This window comes from Mus pahari, chromosome 21 (assembly GCF_900095145.1).
Source record: "Mus pahari chromosome 21, PAHARI_EIJ_v1.1, whole genome shotgun sequence".
In the NCBI taxonomy this organism is placed as follows: Eukaryota; Metazoa; Chordata; class Mammalia; order Rodentia; family Muridae; genus Mus; species Mus pahari.
The window spans coordinates 44,664,530-44,688,386 of NC_034610.1; the positions used below are offsets into that span (position 1 = coordinate 44,664,530).

The 23,857-nt window shown below is 42.2% G+C and overlaps 1 protein-coding gene across 8 annotated transcripts in view; it reads right to left on the bottom strand.

The window, feature by feature from the left end:
• Window positions 1-23,857, bottom strand: part of Myb (MYB proto-oncogene, transcription factor) — a 36,924-nt gene that overhangs the window by 5,962 nt on the left and 7,105 nt on the right. The window contains exons 4-15 of one of the 8 annotated variants that reach the window (XM_021221090.1): window positions 22,995-23,087; window positions 22,538-22,758; window positions 20,383-20,617; window positions 18,501-18,581; window positions 18,045-18,149; window positions 16,000-16,254; window positions 14,790-15,146; window positions 12,759-12,889; window positions 11,748-11,862; window positions 11,535-11,660; window positions 10,346-10,456; window positions 9,068-9,175 (exon numbers count right to left, since the gene is read on the bottom strand). In XM_021221090.1, the coding sequence (XP_021076749.1) occupies window positions 9,068-9,175; window positions 10,346-10,456; window positions 11,535-11,660; window positions 11,748-11,862; window positions 12,759-12,889; window positions 14,790-15,146; window positions 16,000-16,254; window positions 18,045-18,149; window positions 18,501-18,581; window positions 20,383-20,617; window positions 22,538-22,758; window positions 22,995-23,087 (1,938 nt within the window). The remainder of the gene's footprint in view (window positions 1-9,067; window positions 9,176-10,345; window positions 10,457-11,534; window positions 11,661-11,747; window positions 11,863-12,758; window positions 12,890-14,789; window positions 15,147-15,999; window positions 16,255-18,044; window positions 18,150-18,500; window positions 18,582-20,382; window positions 20,618-22,537; window positions 22,759-22,994; window positions 23,088-23,857) is intronic. The other 7 variants (XM_021221091.2, XM_021221092.2, XM_021221093.1 and 4 more) reach the window with 7 other exon arrangements.

Below are 23,857 nucleotides of genomic sequence, written 5' to 3' on the forward strand. Positions count from 1 at the left end.
AGGAGAGGAGAGGAGAGGAGAGGAGAGGAGAGGAGAGGAGAGGAGAGCAGAGGATGACAGACAAGTCAAGGTCAACTTCCTTTTTTCCTTAGGATCTTGAACCAGGGAACCTACAGCAACTCCTCAAGAACATGATAGCTGTGACAAGCCAGGATTAGGTGTCTTTCTGCTAAGGACTGTTTTTGAATGCTGTCACCCCAATCTCTGTGTTTCTGTTTTCGACCCCCGCATTTCTGTTTATTTTAAGAGAGCTGTTCAGGGCGCAGGAGCTTCCCTTCTGCCTGTGAATTCTTGCTGGTTCCAAACCAGGTGTTCTGTAGAAGTCAGCCTGTCTGAATTCATTTAAATGTTAATAAAATCCTACCCTACATCCTCCTGCGGGCGGCCAGGAGAGTCACCTTGCTTATCCTGTAACTCGTCTTTTATTGCCGCTGGGCAGCCGTGAACTATAAACAGTCTGTCAAAACTTTAACTGGGATACCCTGTTAAAGCACTCTGAAAAAAACAAAACAAAACAAAACAAAACACCCAGACCCTTTGCAAAAGCCAAATAAATGAAAGGAGACGAGACCATGCCCACAGGTGGTTTTCTGCCAGAACTGGATTATCTCAACATTTCCCTTGGGCTCACCTCATGCTGAATAACTGCATTATTACATTCATAAAGCCACAGAGTATCTGCTGAGGTCAAGACACCTGGGAAATTCTATTTTACAATGTGAAGATTAATAAGACAGCTAGATGAATCTAATATATATTTTATTATTTGTTTAATATTTTATTGTTATAATACATAATTACTATCTTATTGATATTTATATTACTTTTTTAAAACTAATATATATGGATAGACCGTGTCTAAAGAATCCAGGGTAAGAATTTTCCGATTCTATTTCATTCATCCAAACAAAAATGCTACTCATCTTCTCCTGGATGAGGTTCTGAAAGTCAGAATTCCTTCCCACAGGGACATCTGTGTAAAATGGCATTCATAAAGGATACCACAGAAAACCTTCACTGTATCTTAAGTCAAGAGGTTGCTATGGTAAGATCAGTGGGTAGCAGACTTCCCTCGCTAGTGAACACCTGCGGCAGCACAAATCAGTACTTACAACTTCAGGGTTCCTAACTGAAGGGATGGGCAATGTAGGTGGTGGCGGGATGCCCCCTACCCATCAGTGCCTCTATGTCCAGGCTGAGTTAACAATGGAGAGAGCACAGGGAGGGATCTTTCATAGATATGGGCTTTTATCCAGATGTCTCTAAAAGCTTTCATTCTAACATGTTTATAGACACCTCAATAACTGACATCCTATAGCTTGGGGTACCCACGTTTTTGGAAGAACAGCTCCTTCCTCGGACATCTAGTGCTTGGTTATCAGTAGTCAGACAACTGTCAAATTACTCTGAAGCCATTTACCTTTCCTGACCTCCCCAAGGCAGATTCTATCTCCATGTTTGTTTTAAATATCATCCAAGTGTATGAAGAGTTAGTGTCTTGGAACAACCTGGGCAGGGCAAAACAACTCAGCTCATCGGAGAGTTATATTTTGCTTGGCCCCTCTAAATTCCATCCCAGAGATACACACGGAAAACTTACATAATTTATGTCACCAATTGAATGTTGGTCACTGAAACACTTCTGAGAGTGACAGGGGTGGAAAAATAGTGACCAGAGAGAAGAGCAACAATTGGGAAGACACCCTGAGGTTAAGCCCCCACAGCACAGTAGACAGACAGATACTCGGAATGCACGCTGTGTCCGAATCTGTCTTCCTGCTACCCACGCAACAGCAGGAAAGAAAAGAAACCCAGGCCGCCCGACTCCTTCTTCATCTCCACTGTACCATGAGCCCCGACGACCTGACTCTCTGAACTGGTCAGCTACTTCTTTCAGCGACCCCCTGACCTCGTTCTACAGGGTAGAATAGGAATTGTAGAGTAATTTACCATAACACAAGAAGTCCTAGCAACAGGGAGACCTCCTTACTTGCTCTTTAATTAATGTATTATGATTTTTAGCTATATTTAGATTTTTTTTTTCATTATATAACCAAGACTATGTTGAAAGTTACTATGTAGTTACAGATGAACTCCTGATCTTCCAGAGTGCTGGGATTATAGATTTACATTGCCACACCTGGCTTACTTGGTCCTGGATCAAACCCAGGGCTTAGGCTAGCACTCTGCCAGCTCAGCGGCATTTCCTTGACAGGACTGAGGCTGTATGCAATTTTTCCCTGATAACAAATATCATGGGAGCAGGCTGGCTTATGTGCTGCCATCTTGGATACACCCGATCCATTCGATCTTTACAGCAATCCTAAGAGACCAGTGGAGGACACACCACGGTCCTTGATCTGTAGACAAGAGCAACTTAATTCATTTCATTTACTCCATTTAATTAATTCAAGTCATCCAAATAGGACGTGAAGAAGCCCAGAGCAGAGCCCAGGTTCTGATGCCCATGTGAGAATTCATGTAACTTGGGAGCGACATCAGTCACATGGAAAGGGTGTTGTTGGGAACGTAGGAACACTTACAGATGAGTGAGATACAGATAAGCACTGGCTGAAATACACAGAACAAGAGGAGGAAAGAGAGTCTCAATTTCTGCTATCAGTCCTGTAAAATTCTGGAACGTCTGAGGATGGCCTGAAGTATTAAAGACTGAAGAAATGTATTCAAACTCATTGTGGTTTTTTTTTTTTTTTTTTTTTTTTTTTTTTTTTTTTTTTTTTTTAAGAGCAAAGCCCCGATAAACCAAGTCAGGAAATTAAAATTGAAGGCTGTCAGTCTGTGGTGACAAAAGAGTTCAGAGGAGAGTGCGTGAGTGAAGAATGCATATAAACACAGCGTTTGCACTCACGTTTTAAACAGGAATAAAAGGGAATTCTAACGGAAGAGAAACCTAAGCTCAGGTGGCTAAGAGCAAGAGTATGGTTTTGAATCTGGCAGTAGAAATGTTTATTAGCATAAAGCATGTTTGTCACCCTGTAAAGGAAACTGAGAGCACGCAGGAAAGGGGGCAACCCCCTCCCCCTTTCTCTGGGTGTCTCCCTCAGCTCTGTCAGGGTAAACAGAGAGGCAGAACACAGGCCTCTCACAGTAACTCCGACTTTCCTGCTCCATACTGTGAGTTCTGGGATGAATGCTCTCTCGGCTTCTCTATTTGTGATCATTGTGCACTCGTCTAGACTCCAGCCTGCACCCACGTCACCCGGGGAATAGGCTAGGTACTGATAAAGACCCAATGAAAAAGTCTCACACATACTGAGCCACTCGAGAGGCACGGATACCAAACGTGTCTCAAACTACGAGCGCTTTTGCTTTACGGTTGAAAGAACGATGTTTTATAGATAGAGAAAGAAGCCTAACAATTATGTTTAGGTGGCTTCAACAAATTCCTTCTGAAAGCAGGGTAAGAAACCAATGTCACATGACTGTACTGTACATGACTGTACACAGAAGCTCAAAGCCCCCTTACTCTTCTGATAACCAAACAAGTAAAACAGACACGTTTCCTTTGGCTAATAGAGAAAATTAAATTAAATAAATTCTGGGAATAGAATATGAAGGAATGATTGTTACTAATGTATGATGATGGTGTGGTGTTCTAGAGGAAAATGTCTATTTTTAGACTCTGGAAATACATTTGAATAAGATGTTATACTGTCTGGGCTCATATTAAATGGTTCACAAGAAGTAGACAAACATGGAAAACTATTAACAGCTGCTGAGAACATTATAGTTTCTACATCTCTCTTTGTTTGAATGTATAATAAAATATAATACTTCTAGTTTCTTGTCTTTCACCTTTTTCTCCAGCCCTCCCTCCCTCTCTCCTTTTCCCTTCCTTCGTTTCCCTTTCTCCCTCTCTCTCTTCCCCTCCCTCCCTCCCTCTCTCTCTTCCCCTCCCTTCTTCCCTCCCTCCCTCCTCCCTTCCTTTCTCAGTCAGTGGTTCTGGGCTGGAGCCAGGGCCTTCCACACGCTCAGCAGTTGCTATACATCTATACCTCCATCCCAGCTCCCTATATTTCTAATTTTAAGATGTCAGATGTTTTACATCTATGCATGTTTATTCAATTATAGCGTACTCTCTAGAAACACAGGTATAAGGCACTCAGTATGGATGCCGGCATGGTAATAACTGGTCTGTCTAAAGAGCTGTTGTCATGATCAAGCATGTGATTATTAAAACTGGGTTTAATTACATTTGCAATTTATTACACTAGATAAGTGGCAAACATTTTATATTTTATAAAACAGTCAACTTGTAAAATATTTGGGGAACAGTACTTTGTTGCTTCAGTTAAAAGCTAGGCACAGTAAATTTCAGTTTGCAGTCCAAACACTCAGGCGGCCAAGGCAGGAGGATAGCCCCAAATTTGGGGCTAGCTTGGGCTACACAGTACGGTAAGACCCCACTTCGAGAAAATAAAGCCAAAATAATGAAAAACTATGCTGTGTCGAAAATATCCAAATGGTTTGGCTACAGATCCATTTAAAATTCAATTTATTTTAAAAGTACAAATGAGAAAAGTATTTTAGACTCTATGAAATGTCCTTTATCCAGTGAGAAGGCTGACAGTGACCGGCAACTTGACAAAACAGGATCACTTCGAGGGGCAAGCCTTTGGGAGTATCTGTGAGGGATTATCTTGACTGGTTAAGTGAACAGGGAAGACATACTCTAAACACAGGCAGCGCTGTTCTCTGCACTGGGGTCCTGGATTGCATAAAAAGGGGGAAGCAAATGGACAGTAGTGTCAAGTTGCTCTGTGCTTCCTGCCTGGGGGAGATGTGACCAGCCACCTCAAGCTCCTGCCATGATGGCCGGCACCCTCCAACGACGGACGAGCCAACACAAGCCCTCCCTTCCTTCCTTAATTTGCTTTTGTCAGATATTTATTTCACAGTAAAAGGGAAAGAAAGTATCCAAGTCAGACTATTTAATAAATACACAGTATGTTCACCAATACCACATATGAGAGATCTGCCTAACCACATCCAATTGAATTATTGGTGGAAACATTAGAAATGACATTATGTTTCAACAAACAAAGTTCCCAATGCAGGAAAAACTGGATCTCCCTATGCACCAACCTCAGCATTTTGTAGTTCAGTTTCCAGGGGGCAAATGCAGTCAGAAGATGCAGAAATAAATAACTCATAGGGTTAAAATGCTTTATATTACAGTTTATTATCATACTTCTGTATCTCATTACTAATCTCTCACTGCCTAGTCTATAGATTAGACTTTATGACAGGTATGTTAAAAACATCATATATATAATGTTTGATATCAGCCACAATTCAGGTACCACTGTGGGGAGGGAAAAAATTATACCCTCACAGGTAAGGAAGAATACAGCAAAATAGTGCCGGATTGAGACAAGAGTATTAGGGATGTGTTAAAAATATTTAGGATCACTTGATTCATCCTTTAATACCCATCATAAAAGTCTGAAACATTTTAGAAATCACATGTGAGTCTATGACCTCAGAGACTAGATGTTCATGTTGATAAAGTCCCAGACTAGCTTTCAAAATGTTAATAGCATCAACAATTCCGTGTTAGGGAGCTGGCAAGCTGGCTCAGTGCAGCAGAAGCCTGCTTACCTGAGTTTGGATCCCTGGAACCCACATGAAAGCCAGAGGCAGTAATACAGATGTCTGTCATTCCTGTGTGCACACCCTGGGGTGGAGACTCACCGGTCCCCAGATGCTCACGCGCCAGCCAGCATGGCTTACGTAGTGGCAAAGAGACCCTACCTCAAAGACAGCAAGGTAAGGGTTGACCCTTTCAGCTAGACAACCTACTTTTTATTAAATTTTATGTCTAGCCCATGTTCAGCCCTGAATAGTTAGGCCTAACCACTGCATGGTAAAGCTGGAAACTGATAGGACTCCATTTTAGGTGCACAGCCATGAGTTCTCAATGTATGAAATGATTACTGCCACCAAATACACTCACACGTTTATACTCTGAAGTTCTGGATGTTCTTTCTTTCTTCTTTACCTCTCTTCCTTCCTTTCTCTTCTCGTTTTTAAAGACATGCTCTCACGATGTAGCTGTGCTGGTATAGAACTCTATGTACACAAGGCTGGCCTCAAACCCAGAGATCTGCCTGCCTCTGCTTCCAAAATGCCGAGATTAAAGACATGCAACCTCGTGTCAGGCTACACTTGATACTTCAGTAAACATAGGCTGAATCTCAGGCTAGGCTATACAATAGGCAGGAAACTTATGTAGCTTAACTTACAAACAGCATTAGTCAAATGCTAGGCTTTGGAAACCAAAAGGCCAAAGAAAAGAGCAAGGTGTTCTTTCTGCACCGAGGGTCAGCTCTTGATTAAATAGCTACCTTTGCTCTGACATACTTTTAATCCCCTTCCTGTGTCCCACTAGGCCCGGGTGAAGTGAGCTCTCTTCTTTACCTGCCATATCTTTGAGGTATTCTGAGTTCTCTCTACACAGGGCAACAGAAGACTGAGCACCCCAAGAACTGACTTGGCATATTGGGCTTCCTCTTCCATACTTCTGCCCACCCATCTTTCATCAGAGCAGTTCATGTACCTGAGGAAAGCCACAGGGACCCAATCCAACTGAGTTAAGAAATAACCATGCCTACAACTCATCCAGTTGTCCTAAAAGGCGACAGCAAATACCAAACTGACTTCTCCATGTCTTGTGACTGAAGCATGTGGTGTCTTCAGCAGCAGAGTCTTAATGCCATGAGCAATGGCAGTAGCCTGTGGTGTTTCAGGGACCCTGGGACACCTCTGACTAACAACTAGGGGAGAGGTGCCCTGCCCCTAGCACTGGGCTTTTTATTCTACGGCTTCTAAAATGAGCACACTCCCCTTTGTAGGATAAATTAAATGATATATTATTATACAGTTTGTAAAATAGTGGGATTCCAAGTGGCTTTTCCAAACGTTCTCAGTGTTAGTTGTCTGTCTCCTAACCCATCCTCTAGTCTATCCTCCCATCCCCCACACTTATGCCTCCCGTCCATTATTCCCCATTTTTCTCCTCTTTGTTTGACCATTCCCCTCCTTAAGGTCTTTCTTGCCTCTCCCCACCAATGAAGCCTTTCCGGATTCCTCGATTATACAGACCATCCAAATTAAACAAACAAATACAAAGATTCGGCAATAAAATCCACCTGGTGTGTTTGCCTCTCTGGGTTAGTACTGACCAGCAAGCTTCCTCCATCCTTGCTAGTTTTCACAATACCAGAAGACACTATGGAAGCTGCTGACAGGGCAGAGAGCTCTCCTCAGCTTTACCCGGTTGTGAACACTGTGAACTTCAATAATGACCCTCGTGACAAGATATGTCCATGGCGGCAACAGTGGCACAACCGTCAAAGAGGCAATCAACCATTTTCTCATTAAATGTAAGACTTGCTTCATAGGAGTTAGCATATGCCTGCAAATCTGGCCAAGAACCCATGGCTAGGCAGTTCATAGGCCCCATATGTAAATCTACAACTGGTACTTTGCTAAATGGGAACAATATTAATCTGTCCTCTAAATTCCCATCTCTTCACCTGTATATTAGTGAAGCTCTCAGACCTCATCAGACACTTTTCTTGGTTTGCTGGATGATGGCTAAGGCAGAAACTCACCACTGTAGTCAACAGGTTATTGAACACAGAGAACGCGTGACTGAGAAGTCCTCAGCCACAGTGTAATATCCATATCACAGCTCTCTCCAAGACTGAGAAGGGGGGCAGATGATTCTAAGGACCAGAGTCTGGGGACATATGACGAAAAACAGTGTCTTCTGGGTATGACAGGACCACGGCATTCACAAACTCACAGAGCCTGCACAAGATCAATCCAGTCAACAATGGAGTGGGAGGGGTTCATGAACCCTTACCCTCAACTGCAGAGCTATGGACAGTTGGTGGCTCCTGGGGGAGGGTGAGTCAGTTGTCTTTAAGAGTATGAGACTCCTGGCAGGCTGAGCTTGCTACGGTGACGGGTCGCTTCCAGTATTATGGGTAGCACAAATTAGGTCAGTAGGTTATTGAACAAAACAACGACGAAGAAGACAAGAAGGAGGAGACCAGGGATCTCCGAGGAGGTAAGGAAAGGACTTGGGGATGAATATCATCAAAACACGATGCATGAAATCCTCAAAGAATTAACAAAGACATTTTAAATGATAGCAAATAACACAAGGTTAGACTTTTAAGATTCTCACAACTTGGGGTAGGCAGGCGTATCAGTGGCAGGATGGTCCTATAAACAGAGAGGCCAGCTCTCAAAGGCTAGCATCTTTTACATTGCCTTCAAACTTACAGCATCAAATAGGACTTCTTACTTCTAGCCAAGTTATCTCTCTGCTCGGTAGAGTTTCCCTCTGAGTAACAATGGGGGACAGAGGGGAGAGAATTGCAGCTGGGGGGGGGCAGGCTATTTAATGTTGAGAAACAAATTTGAGGGAACAAATTTGCATTCTTATTCACACTTGGCTCAGGATTAATTTGAAATTTGTTGTGTTTCATCAATACACACCTAACTCAGGGTTGCAAGGGAAATTTCTTTTGATATTAAAACTTGACGGCAGATGGTCCACCAACACTGAGGGCTGCCCTTTTGTTCTGAGAGTCAAAGGCACTGCGATTATTTTCTAGCTAATTTCCCATTTTATTAGAAATTTAGTCTCTGAGGCCTTGGTTGCTTAATGATAAAGCATACATAATAACATTCTGAAACAAAAAAAAAAAAATAAGCTACGCAGATACATATTTTAAAGATTGTTTAAAAGCAGAAGGAGATACTGCCTCAGCCTAGGGCAACACATGATCTCAGTCTCCATTACAGTTAAAAAAAAAAAATGTTTCACTTCATCATGTGTGGGGCCCCCGATTGAACAAGAATTTCCAGTGTCTCACATGATTAGTAACAAAAACACCATAGGCTCACTTCTAGACATCAAGACATTGCTTTAAAGCATCATTCCTTTATATACAAAACATTAAAAACAACGTAAAGTAACGGATTTCCAGTTAAAAAATTTTAAGACACCAAATGTTAGAACAGTCATTACCTGCAAGGGACCCACCAGGGGCCTGTTCTTAGGTACGGTAAAGGCTTTGAGAACATTGTCTTCATCTTCTGATACGGGTGTCATTAAAACAGAGCTCGTAAGAATATTCTAAAGGGAAAGGAATCATTTAAGTGAGGCAGGATAATACAAGAGCGAACACAGACCTAACTCTATAGAGAGATTACTGTGAGATGTCATACATTAGCCAGTACCCACCAGAAATTCCCTTCTCTGTGAGCTGACAGGAGCCAACTCTATACAGGATTCTCATCTCTCTGCTGCAAACATCACCAAAATGTTGAAAACACTGTAGGGCCCCACTTAATTCTAAGCATGAGGCATGTACCAGCTATCTACTAAATGAATTTATCAATCCATTCTTCTACAACTAAGAGGTGTGCTAATGAGTCATCTTATGTTGTATATATTGGCACAGAAGTGTTTGACATCTACAAATCAACAGCAACAGCAACTATAAATGTTGAAAGCGTGGTATTTATGAACAGACTTTCAAATGCAACAGCACCCAGTTAAGCATATAATATTGAGCAACCAAATCACTAAGTTACCCAACTTGTAGTTGCTTTAATGAAAGTGAAAATGTTACAATGTTATTTTGAGGACTACAGGAATTAATTCATCTAAAGCCCCTGAACTGAAACTTAACAGTTAACACACTGAGTAAGTAAGTATTCATAATTTTCCTTAGCTCTGGTCGTCCATAAGATGTAGGAGACGCTATCCACAGACTGTGGGACTGTGAAAACCAGAGCAAGGTGAGAGCTTCCGCTTTGCATCCGTGGATTCATGGGTCAAAACACTAAGATAGAGAAGTGCCATCAACAACACAGCATTTATACAATGTCAGAGTTGAGCTAATCTCAAACCAATGTAAAGTGCACAGGAGGACCGAATGGGTTATATGCAAATACCATGCCATTATAATTATGGAACATGAGCATCTGGCCTGCGGCCATTCTCCTGTGACTCTGTAAGGACCCCCTAGGCTAGGCTCCTAGCATGCCAAGTATTTGGTACACACCGAAATCGACTCTATGCTAGATACCACATGAGACCACACAACACACTGCTTAACTAGGAGGAAACACAGCATTTAGAGGACAGATAAAGCAAATGCAAAAAGAATTATGTGGGTGTGAATACTTAGAAACCAGGTGCTCTAAGAGTGAGCGCCGAAGGCACAAGGTCCCACATGCCACCCACGGGACTCTGTGGACACGTGATCACAGAAGAGTCAGCCCTCCGCCTGATACTTACCGGGGCATCTGCCACAGGAGACGCCTGCACGAACAGCTGGGTGCTCAGATTGTTCTCTGCCCAGTGGTTTGAGCAGAAGAAGTTTCCCGCTTTATCAGTTGGTGACTCTACCTAAAAGCAAACAGGAAGTGCTGTGGATGGAAGAAAGACTTTCTGGAGACCTTTACTCTCAGGCGTAAATTGCTACCTAGTCTTGCAAACACAAAGTCTTCATGAAAGGAAGTTCCGCCTCCTTGCAAGCACCTCTCCCTAGTGAGCTAACACTGATTCTTGGTGGTTAAAATTTCATTCTCTTGTGCTTGCAAACTCCTGTTCTCTTAACGGGTCATACCACTCAGGGTAACTTGAATCTACATTCTCTGGGCATGGTCACTCTTAGAATAAACTATTTCTTAGTCCTTAGAAAGACAACAGGAATGACTCTGGAATCTGTTTATCTGTTGTCTGCCTGTCTATCCATCCTCTTACCCATCCACCTGCCTCCATCTTAGGCTTGAAAGCCATCTTAAAGTAAAGGCAAATTAGATCCATTCCTGTTTATGATTAAATCTGTTTCTCAAGCATTGGGCTATGCCCCATCTGAAACCTCAATTACAAATGGCTCTGTACTGCCTGTTCCAGTACATGGCAATGATGCGTTTGTTTCAAAGGTTGTTATGATCACCTTGTCATGACTACCTGCTAACTATGCCTTTGTTTTACGAGGTTGTTCCATCCAATTTGTGATGTTCGGCTCCTGTAACCCTGGCTTTTTGCCTACCAAAGCCCTCATTTGGAAACCCTCTACACCTGAACTATAAAAACCCTATTTTTCCCATGCCCAATGCTAATCTCTCGCCTTACAGAGAAGTAGCATGTGCACACAAATAAAAAAGCTTGTTCTAGTTAATGCAGTCATGATTTGGGTCGGGAGTTCTTTCTCTTTGCATATGTGCAATTAATATTATATTGTCAATAGATTTTGAAAGAAGAGTATAAGCCTGTTGACCCCTCTTCCCTTTACCCCTCTCTAGGATCTTTTCTGTCTAAAGAAGTTGATTGAAGTGACTTTCCAAATGGAAGGTCCAAGTCCTCATTATGACAGTGCCTTTCAACTTGCTTGCACAAAAGTCTTGCATGAAAAGTGTCACTGTTCCTTAGCAGTGATGTCAAGCAGTTTAAAGAACACAAAGCAGCTAGGGTGACCTACCTCCTGTTTGATTTTCTTCAGTAATGGCGGTCCACTCTCTTGAAACTCAGCAACAATTCCAGATTCATCAGACTCCTGCTTAATCACATCTGGTAGGTCTTCCACTACATGAGATGGGGTCTGAGGCTAAGGGAAGAGTGGATATTTCCAGATCAGAGGAAACTTGTCTACACTCATAAGCCCACTAAATCTAAGGACCTTTCTTGAACTTACTAGCATCTTCAGGGGGCCATATTTAATTTCTTGAGCTGCAAGGGCATGTTTGAATGGTGTGGGAGTTCTAGGAGAGCTTTCAAGGATTGACCTTTTGATAGCTGGAGTTCTAAAGCTAAAGAAGAGAACAAGCAAAGACTCAGTAAAAGGACAATGTATCCCTTACAATAAAAAGACAATGTATCCCTTATGACACCATCAGCATGGACACTAAGAGGCTGTAACCGACAAGGAAGGACAATACTTATTAACCAAATGCACTCATTGAGGGATAGTAGATCTGTATTAAACCAGATTGCAGATCTACAAATATTTCAAACTATTGTGCCCCAGGACTAAGAGCACGGAAGTAGTTCCCACCTTTTGAGAATGAGCCTGAAGACATAGGTAATGGCCTTGGATCTGTATAATGGTGACAAGCACCGTGATATCTGGGATCATTTGTAAACCAGTCTCACCTGCTCCCTCAAACGGGGCCAAAACTAGAAAACACGCTAATGTCTAAAACTTTGTTTTTATTTGGAAGTAATAAGAATGCACTTCTTTTCAATTACTTAATCATCCTGGGTTTTGAAATACATACATACATACATACATTTTCATTCCTGTGAGTATATAAAAAGATCCTAATGTATTTGTTATAAAAAGAAAAAATAAGATTAAAAAGTATAAACTATGAACCATTCTCAATTTTATTCTGAATATTTCAGTCTCTTTTGTTTGTTTTTAGTAAGGATATTGAAAAACAGTGGAAAGAAAAACCTGGCGGGGGGTGGAGTATGGTACGGAGACTACCTCTGCATGCATATAAAGCATTAGAATGTACTACAGAAGGTAATTAGCGCTTTTCCTACTTTCTTCCCTGGTTAGTTATAACATACTTGGGATGTATCCATTATGAAAATGCACAGGAAACATACAGTGAATGCATTACATACATACAAGGGGTCAGACCTTTAAATTAATATAAATAAATAAAATAAACACTTTTCTTATTGAACTAAGACTTACATGGAATTTTCCTTCTGGGTTTTCACAGTCTGGTCTCGACATGGTGTCAGTTTGTGACCAGTGAGAGGAGTGGAGGGTAAGGTAGGTGCATCTAAGACCGTGTTTTCATGGTTGCTGGAAGTGTTCAAGAACTAAACATGGAAGAAAAAAAGGAAGAAAGAAAAGGAAGGAAGGAAGGGAAGAAAGAGAGAGAGGAAGGAAGGAAGGAAGAAAGAAAGAAAGAAAGACAGAAAGAAAGACAGAAAGAGAGAGAGAGGGAGGGAGGGAGGGAGGAAGGGAGGGAGGGAGGGAGGAAGGAAGGAAGGGAGAAAATCTGATTAAATAACGAGTCTGTGATCATGCAGTTTGAAGCCAAACCCAGATGGCAGCCAAGTGTCCTCTAGTGACTCACAACCCCAATATGACAACGTTAACAATCATTCAGTGTTGGCAAAGATAGTGACTTATTCCACCTGATTAGGCAAGGTTCAGAGATTCATAAGAAAGAAAAATCTAAAGGGTCAAAGCTAAAAACCTTGCAAAATTCAAAGAAAATCCTCTCTGTAAATGATACTTGTCATTTAAGAGAATGATATGTGCTCTTGTTCAACATTAAAAATACTATTTTCTTTTTCTTTCATATTTGGTTTTCTCGGTTTAATGATCTAATAACTCAGACTATTATTATGTAAGGTCTGCATTATGTGGGAAATTATCCAGTAAGAAGGTTTGTCTCTCAGAATCCTGACGTTCCCAGGGTAACCCACGGTTGGGAAGGGCAATGGATCTTATCTCTTAGAAAGACTGATGAGCACACTTAACGAATGCTCTCAGGGAAGCCAGGCGCAGTGGCTGCTGCCTGCAGTCAGGTACTCAGAAGCCAGGATGCCTCTTGAGCTCAGGACCATAAGGCAAGCTGAGCAGCAGAAAAGACTGTCTGCATTCTGAAAAATTAAAAAAATAAATAAAAAAATCCAAACAAATGCCAAGTCTGAAGGACCCTCTAGTAAAGAAGCCTTTTAAAGCCCGAGTTAGCATTTCCCAAACTTTTATGTCTACTTAGATTATTTTCCCTGAGACATCTATCTTACAGAAATGATTTCACAAAACACGGTTTAGGAAAATATGGGGGGAGGAACCAACTGTTTTGGGGAATGGGGAGATCATTTGTCTATACTTAAAGTTCTTTTAAAAACAAGTCCAGAAGTATGTATAGCTCAGTGGTAGGGCACTTTTCTAGCACACATGAGGCTCCAGGTTAGATTCTAAGAACCACAATATTACTACTACCACTACTACCACTAATAATAATAATAATATGAAGTAAAGTAAAACAAGAGACAAAACTTTCAATGGATATAATTGTGAAAAAATTTAAGAAGCCAAATTGTCTCTTAATTAATTACATGTGGTTCTGCTAAGCATTATAGTGCTATATACCTTAAGAGCACTATATGAAATAAGGATATTCTTTGGCAAACAATACCCTAGTAAAATCCCATAGCAGAATTTAAAAGACCCAGTGTTGAAAATGTTAAATTATTTTGCGGAAGCATCTCTTTTTCATCATCTCAGTAAACATCCCCACTTACAGAAGAGGCATAATGGTTTCATTTTCTAGTTGTAATCCAAATGTTATGTAATCATAATCTGGTTCCCTCCTCCCCAGGGTCAGTAAATCACTCAGTAGTCAATGAACAGAGGCAGAAAACGTGTTAAAATGTGAAGAGGCAAGGATGACATGGGAGAAGAGGGGAGGGACGGAAATGTTAGGCTGTAGTGGAAAGGGAAATGGAAACACATCTCATGCAACTATTTGTCCATCTTCCAAAACACCAAGACTTCGAGAGAAAGAGATGCGACAAAATCACCAGTGTGCCTGCCCAAATGCTAGGAAGCCAGCCACCTCTACCCCAGTGAGATTCAACGCAGAATTAAATCTGCCAGGACCGCAGTCATTAGTCATTTGTTCAAAATTAGATTAGTTTCTAATTATTAAGGCTCGGGTGTATGCTGAAAATTAGTAACAGCTGTGCAGAAATTGTGCTCTACCTGCGAGGGAGAGAAGGGTAGGCTTTTGACAGGGGAACGCTTGGGAGTTGAGCTGATGACGTCAGCAAAGAGGGAGGAGCTAGAGTCTCCAGCGGCTACGGGGCTGGCCTGGCCCCGCCTTTTTCGTTGGACGACCAGCGGAACCTTGCTGTGCCTTGCTTGGGGTGAGGCTGGGCGGAGGGATGCCTCGCTCAGCACCCGCCTGGTCACCCTCAGGCTAGGCTCTCCTGCAGATCTAGTCCCATGGCCCTCTCTTTGCTGAAGCTGGAAGGCTTTGCCTGTGGGCTGCTGGCTAGGTGAAAAAGCTGCCGCTTCTTCAGAGAATTCAAAACTGCTGAGATCACACCATGAAGAATCCTGAAACAACGTGGGAGGCACAGAGCTCTGAGATGGCATGCAAGTGACAGCGCCACCATCACCCAAATACAGCACAGAGCGAGCAATGGACGCCTTGTGCAAGAAACCGCTGGGCCTGCCGGCCTGCCTGCCTTCTAGCTCAGGGATCACAGGGGTGCATGGGTTGCATTGCACATCTACCGTGGGGAGCTCAGGCACTCTCTTTAGCATGCATTTGAAAGCAAACAGAAAACATTTCTAGATACTTTATGGCAATAGCTGGCCCTGTCTCGAGTGAAGGGAATACATGCTTTTTAACCAATTAGGAAACCAAGAAAATGAACTTGGTGACTACTGAATTCAAATTTGTTTCACTCAACATGATTTATTTTGGTGTTACTATGATTGTCAATTTTCAGTATTCTGTAGAGATCTACGCCCACCCTTGAACAGCTTAATGTTACGAGGAAATGTAAGCTCAAATACGTAAGCCCAAATGCACTGTCCCATAACAGACAAAACAAAACAAAAAGCAAACAAAACCAAAACAGCAAAGAAAATTTCTAGAGAATCACAAAGAAGTAAGCAAAATATAAGAAATTTGTTAAAGTAGTTCAGACACAGCTCTCATTCTGAGCCCTCTGTGGTAAGTCAGAACTACATTAATTCGTATTTGGAAGGCAAAAAATTTGTGTGGGTAGCCTACAAAATCAAGACCACTGAGAGAAGTAGAATCATAAAAACTAAAGGTTTTTTACTTTACATGAATGTAGGACCAAACCATATTTGCTATAGAAAATGGCAATGATTTATGATATACCAATTCTCAATTCCTCTTCCAGAAACATCAACGTGCCTTAGCAGTTCTACTTACAGAATCTATAAACTGGAGTGTTTCTGCAAATTCTAAGAGGTTCTTAACATTGTCCAGAATGGTGCCCTGGTGGACGATCATGCACCTTGCTGGCGAGGCACTTTCTTCGGGTAGAGAGCCCGGATCTGCAGGCAGAGATGGGGTGGCATGGTGTTCTCCCAAACAGGAAACAGGTGCACTGTCCCCATGAGGTCTGGTCTGGTCCACAATGGAGGCGCTGTGCCACCCGGGGTAGCTGCAAGTATGGTTCTGTGTCTGAGGAAGGGGGTGTGTAGAAATAAGGATGGAGAGAAGAAAGGAAGAAGAAACTTAGCAACAATGTTGCACAAGGTATCAGATGCTGTTGGAGGCAAGATTAAAAGTGGTTGCTTCATCCAAACAAAACTCAAGTCTGCCAGACAGTTGTCAAGATGTTTCCTTTTTGACAGCTTTGCAATAGCTTTCCAATTTATACCTAGAGGATTGCTTCAGTTGCTAAGATTGTAGTCAAATGTTAAACCTTGGGACTGCTACAAAATACAAGTCTTAGGTGTCTTAGAATTCCATCTGAGTTTAATTTGCAAATGGCTCCCCACTGCTATGACTTAAGAATGGTCCTATTTGCATGTTAAGCCCTTGAAAGGATTCAATGGTTAGAACTGCTTTTATCTGTACATATCCTGTTGCTTCTCTATTCTTTTTTTTTTTTTAGGGCTATAGGTTGCACTGATGCAAGTTAGGGCTGCAGAGTATATGTGGTTGGGAAAGTAGATCAAGTTAACAGAAGTCCCCTTACAGCATAAGATGCAAGAGAAGAAATTGCAAAATAGTAACTAAAGTTCAAAAGCGGTTGAACTAGCACAAGCACATTATTTTATTATTTAACAACAACAACAAAGGACATGTCACCTGAAGAATCCCTAGTGGGTATCACCTTTCACATACTCACTTCTTGGCTAAACTATCAAAGCTCCAAAGTGCAAGCTGCTTTTTCAGTTAGCTGCCCATTCAAGGATTCAGAAATGGTCTACACAAGGGCTAGAGGTGGATCTCTGGGGCGTGTGTGTGTGTGTGTGTGTGTGTGTGTGTGTGTGTGTGTGCGCGCGCACTATGTAGCATGTGTGAGACCCTAGGCTCAATTGTCAGTATGGGGAAAAAAAGAAAGGAAGGGGTTGTCTTAGCCTCAGAGGTGACTGCCATGCAATCGTAAGAACCTGGATTTGGTCTCCAGGCACCCACAGCAGTTCAGTTGTGTAACCCCAGCATTGGAGAGGAAGACAGGAAGACCCTTGAGCTCACTGGACATTAAGCCTAGTCAAATGGGCAAACTCCAGGTTTCACGAGACCCTGTTTCAAAATATAAGCTGGATGGCCAGCAAGAAGGCTAGGCAGTTAAAAAAGAGTTCGATCCCCAGAACCCATGGTAGAAAGAAAGAACTGATTCTGGAAAGGTGTCCTTTTACCTCTAAAAGTGCACACAAGCACGTGTACACATGCACACACAATTGCAACTACATTTTTAATGTGGAGACCTATCAAGAAAGACACTTGGTGTCAACCTCTGGCCTGGACACAATGTATGCTAACAAATCTGCACTCATCTATGCACATATCTATGGGAACATGTGTGTGTTTATACAAACACATTATCACTACTGATCGGAGAGCTTTCATACATGTAAACAGAAGATAGCAAACATTTAAAGAAGTGGCTTATGTATATATCCCTTTTTTAAAAACATGTATATAATAAATACACTTCAAATGGAATTTGAGGTTGTAAGAAATGTCAACACAGGCAAGCAGGCAAAACTTTGTGCTTTGTTAAAATGGAGATGCTGACAGTCACAAGTGAGTACTGTGGTCCTATTCTAAAACAGTGATTTCCAGTCAGTTAATGCACATTCTGAGACTAACAGACTTTTATCAATTATCAGTAGCAGTTTCTGTTGCTTGAGCATCGTTAGCGGACACACGGAACACAGATGAGATGATCTTCAGAAAAGGGGACAGAGGAGAGAGAAGAGCACTGAGCGAAGCCACCCATCCCAAGGTAACCGTCTTACTGGTAATGCCTGCTGGCCCTTCAGCTCGTTCTCTGTTGACATCAGGAGCAACTCTAGTTCCTTTATTCGCTTTTCCTTCTCAGGGTCTTCATCATTATAGTGTCTCTAGAGTTTCAAGTGAAGCAAGGAGAGACAAGGTCTGAGGGAGAGGTGCCTTACACAGCCCAGAGAGCTTCCATGTGGAATCACCCCCACGGAATTCACCACTATCTGCTCAAAGTCATGTGGGACTTAAGGCAACAAGGGGTAAGGCAGAGGCTAGAGCACATGCTCACGATTGCATCAGAAAATTCCAGAAGCCACCAAGGGTCAAGGCTAGCCCAAAGTAGGTTGGCAACACTGTTAGCTTTTCTTTCCATTACATGGTATAAAATATGTGTGTGTGTGTAGAAAGAAAGCGTTCTTTAAAAGCAGTGTCCTGCTCAGCTAAGGGGTTTGCCCATCACATGATCTCACCTGGATGGCTGCTGCAGCCGGCTGAGGGACATTGACTATATTAACATGCAATGCGACAGGATAGGGAACGTGACTGGAGATCTAGACAGGAAAACAAAACAAAGTCATTCCTACTTAACAAGTCTTCAGGAGGACTCAGCTCTCTAAAGTTTTGCTCTGTGACCAAGGGAGAAAGTCCTTGGTTGATAAAATTCATGGAACGATTAAAAACAAACAAACAAACAAACAAAAAACCAAAACTTCTCTAACTTGAAAGTTAGCCAGATACTTTAAAATGTCTAACTTGTTCAAGAAACATAGGGAGAGAGGCCCAAAGGTTCTTCCAATCCCTACAGAAAACATTCCTCAGTTGGAGAAAGGGACAACGGGGAAGTGTTCATGGACGTGTGAAAGATTTGTCACTAAGGGTACTTTTCTTAGAATAATGTTCCCTTTTAATAAAAAGCACAGAAGCCTTTATGATAATTCATTCACTGGAGACCTTTCTGGAAACTCTGTAGTCAAATCTAAGAAACAGATAGAGCCATGTGAGAACGACTCATGCATCTGTTTTACATAACATTTGCATATGGTCTTTGTGATTCTTGGGTGAGTTTTGTCATTTTTTTTTTTAGCATCGGCTCAATGATAAGCATTTCTTGATCTTCTCCTCTTTAGACTTTGTTCCCATGTACTGTAAGCGATTTCTTTTGCTAGATATGAATGTCTAGAAATGAGGAAGAAATGATACCAACCCAAGCAAGGATAAAGGGGCACATCACCAAATTAATATCACAGTACAGCCCTTGACTCTGAGTAAGAAAGTAAACACTTCCTGGGTGAATAAATCAATTCATTTTCTTCAGATCATTGACAGAATTGAACTCATAATCTCCCTTCATATTTCAGAGGTTAGCTATCTCTTTATGACTTTAAATGTAATATTACATCAATTTTCCGTTTTGGAAAAGAAAGCTATCGGACTGTGCATCTATCTGTGTCTACCTACTCTTAAGGCTTAGCGATATACAAGTACATTTACATTCAAAAATTATCTTTACATCAGGTTTGGAGCAGAAAACTAGAATCAGACGACTTTGGCTCTATTCAGCACTGCTTCTATGTGATGGACAAACTACTTCTCATTCTTGTTTCCAGAAATGTAAGTCAAGTGTATCTTCTCACACAGTGTATCTCCTCACACAGTGTAGCTCCTCACACGGTGTATCTCCTCACACAGTGTGTCTCCTCACACAGTGTATCTCCTCACACAGTGTATCTCCTCACACGGTGTATCTCCTCACACAGTGTGTCTCCTCACACAGTGTATCTCCTCACACAGTGCTTCTCCTCACAGGGTGTATCTCCTCACACAGTGTGTCTCCTCACACAGTGTATCTCCTTACACAGTGCTTCTCCTCACACGGTGTATCTCCTCACACGGCGTGTCTCCTCACACAGTGTGTCTCCTCACACAGTGTATCTCCTCACACAGTGCTTCTCCTCGTACGGTGTATCTCCTCACACAGTGTGTTTCCTCACACAGTATATCTCTTCACACAGTGTATCTCCTCACACGGTGTATCTCCTCACACAGTGTGTCTCCTCACACAGTGCATCTCCTCACACAGTGCTTCTCCTCACACGGTGTATCTCCTCACACGGTGTATCTCCTCACACAGTGTGTCTCCTCACACAGTGTATCTCCTCACACAGTGCTTCTCCTCACACAGTGCTTCTCCTCACACGGTGTATCTCCTCACACAGAGGGTCTGGCTGAGGGCTACCTGTGACCATGCTTGTACAACGTCTATGCAAAGCACACAACTGTAAAGTATTTTTATGACCCCAGGTGATATAACAACCTCTCTTCTCCCTCTACATTTTCTCGGGAGTGGCTTACGTTTTGTGTTTCAGCGATGTGGTAATAGGGATATTCGCCGTTGACTGCGGACTGGCCAGTTGGAGAGAGCTGAGATGCAGGTGAGGCATGCGCAAACCCCATCAAATGATTGTTCTTCTGGAAGCTGGTGGCCACTGGCGTCTGGCTGGCTTTGGAAGGCTCCTGCAGGTAGCCTTCCTGTTCCACCTTGCGACGCATGGTGGAATTCCAGTGGTTCTTGATAGCATTATCAGTCCTGTGTAGAAACGTACCACATACAAACTTTACAAAACTTTTAACTCAGATTACAGTCAATCAACAGAGAACTATTTCTTTAAAAACAACAACAACAACAACAACAACAACAACAACAACAACAAAAACCCTTTAATTTCTGTGGTTCCACTTTTATTTTCTCATTTTAATTGCTGTGGTTCCACTAACTTTTCTTTCCCTCTTTTAAATTGTCTTCGTCTTTTCTACCTTGTTGCCTAACTGAAAATCCAGTCTTCTCTTGTTCACATGATTTGGGATGTATCAAGTTTCCTACAAATTTTCTCTTAGCATTTTGATTCCTTGATAAAGGCAGAGGTTCTCAATATCCACGTGCCACTGGACTTTAATAGAACTTAGAGTACCCACTGTTATAAAGTCCTTCCATTGTGGCTTAGAGGGGTTGACACACCAACAGAAGGGGCGTGGCCAAGCTTGGGAACAGCAGTGACAAAGCCTCAGTAGTAACTCTACACACAAAGTGTGAGTCAAAAGACCCTCTTACCTTTGGGAGCCACGCCAGACAAAGGGGAGCATGTATCAGGTAACAGTATTCTCTGCCCTCAGCAATACCCCAAACAAGAGACACTGCCCCAGTATAATTTCTTTCCTTTGGGGGGAGGAGGGGCTGTTTTCCTGAGACTGGGTAGTAGAGTAGTCTAGCTGGCCTTGCATTCCAGATCTTTCTGCCTCTACTTCCTGAATGCTGGGATTACAGGCATGTGCTACCACATTCAACTCCCTAGTATAGGTTCAAACTGCAAGGTGCTTTTACTAAACTCCATTTCCATGAAGTTTCTTAGCTAAAAAAAAAAAAAAAAAAGAAAAAAAAAAAGAAAAAAGAAAAAAGAAAAGAAAAAAAGAAAAGAAAAAACATTTTTACTATTTCCATGGGGGTGGGGAAATGTGTGTTTTAAAAAAAGAGGAAGTTCAGTTGCCCCTTTAGTCTTTAGAAAAGTCAACAGTATATCCTCTGAGGCCACAGGGGAGGAAAGGCCTTCTTTGACCAGATCCATGGCTTCTTAAAGTTCTCAAGACACGGGGGAGGTGCCCCATTGGTTTAACACTAGGAAATACCAGATAAACCATCCTAAAACAATCCTTTCCCCACTTTGGTGTAAAAAAGTTCAAGAATAAAAATACTTTTAATATTATTTATTTTAAAATTTATAATGAAAGTATTTCTCAAAATAGATAAAAAAAATCAATGTATAGACAGTGGGTCAAAGGTGAGTTTCCATAATTATACAAAGGCATCATTTCCCCGCCTTGTTTGGTAAAAATAAGACATTACACTGAAATTAGTTAAAAAAAAAACAAAAAACCTGAAGTTGTCGTGATAATTCTAGACATACAGTTTTTTTTAGTCACAGAAAAAAAAAAAAAAACCAAACCACCCAAAAATCAAATGGTGAATGAGGTGAATGTAGGTGTTAGGAAAACGGAAATTGCTAAAGTGGAGAAGTGACCAGTGATCGCTGAACCAGCTGCGTGGCCTCAGCCCGAGAGCAATCTGTGTGTCTGCGCTCCCTTCTTAGGCATGCAGGGTGCTTTAGCTTACAGAATACCTTTCATTCATTTTACTTGATCCTAATGGTAGCTCAGGAAAACAGCTGTTTCACAAATGGAGGAACAACAATCAAGGAATGCTAAAAGGTTTGGCCGGACGCTCACCACTGAGGAGGTGGCACTAGCTGGCCTGAGGCTCACCACTGAGGTGGCACTAGCCTTGTCCAACGGAACAAACTCCAAGCTCTTGCCCACTCCTATTACGCCGGTGATTCTGGTTTAATCTGACAAAATGCGTATAATTGCTCGAATGTAATTCATTCACATACACAGAACGTTTAGCGACCATCCCCCTGGTTCTTCCCAATCAATGCGTTTGTTGGCCAAGTCTTACCGTCCGGGCAGCAGCTTTGCGATCTCTGCCCATCTGTTCCCCAGCCTCTTGTGTGCCTGGTAAATGATTCTGTCCTCCTCTTCTGTCCAGGAGGTTTTCTTAACTTCTGGATTCAAATGGTTGTGCCACCTCTCCCGACACTGTTTTCCAATTCTCCCTTTTAAGTGCTTAGCAATAACAGACCAACGCTTCGGGCCATATTTCTGGACAAGCTCTATGACCTTCAGATGAACAGGAAAAATAATCTGTGTTTTAATGTTACGGAAAGAGTCAGCGTCATCAAGCCTCAACGTTACAAGATCTTCAGATCTTGAAATAATCTGCTTTCATTCACTGGACATACGGGAGCCAGCCCTTTGCTTCCAGTTTGAAGATTGGAATTGCTTCCTTGGGGTGAGAAACCTGTTTTAGCAATAGTCTTATCTACAAGCCACACATCTATGGAGACAGAACTTACTCTCTGATCTTCTTCTTTGGTCCAGGGACCTTTGATGAGCTCCGGGTTCAGCACTTTCTGCCACCGGTGTTGGCACTGCACATCCGTCCGGTTCTAGACAAAGTACACAGCGTTGGGACGATGAGGCGTGAAGAACACATGGAGGCTTTGCTTTGTTCAATAGGGATTAGGCGTGGAGGATACATAGTGAAAACATCTAGGGACATTTAGAAGTGTGTACAGAGAGCCCACCTATCTATCCCACACTGCTCACAGACTGGAGGATGTATCCAAGTTGCATCTAAGGTTGGAGCCCAAAGGTAATAGTCCGCCATGTGCATAGACGTAGCATCACAGGACACACATAGATGCCAACGTGACTTATCCTTAACCTCTGTCTGTGGTTTATCCCTCTGTGGCTGAAGATGCGTTAGCGGTTCCACATTGCCACGCCTCAATAAAAATCCATCCTCAAGAACTGAAGTGCCTCCCATTCAAACCTCTCGGGTGTGTTCAGGGACACAAACACTTCTATTAAACGAAATGAAAACAATAAAACTTTCTCGCTTCCTTAGACATAATCTTAGAAGAAGAAAGATGGACGCGTAACTGATTACCACCAGAGGCTGACTTTTATCTGTAAGATGAGACCTAAGCCAAGTGCTGTTGGGGTGAAGAGAAAAGGACTCTGACAGAAGAGGCTTTCCTTCCTTCAGAGGTGTTCCAGAGCTCATGATACGGCCTTTGGAGGGGGCTCAGAACTTTTAACTGGAGAAGCAAGAGAACATTCTGGGAGAGGAGGGGTGTGTGTGAAATCAGCAGGAAGAAAAGCCCAGAGGAGAAAAAGCAGAAATGAACACAGCCAAACCTGCTTGTGGGGAGGA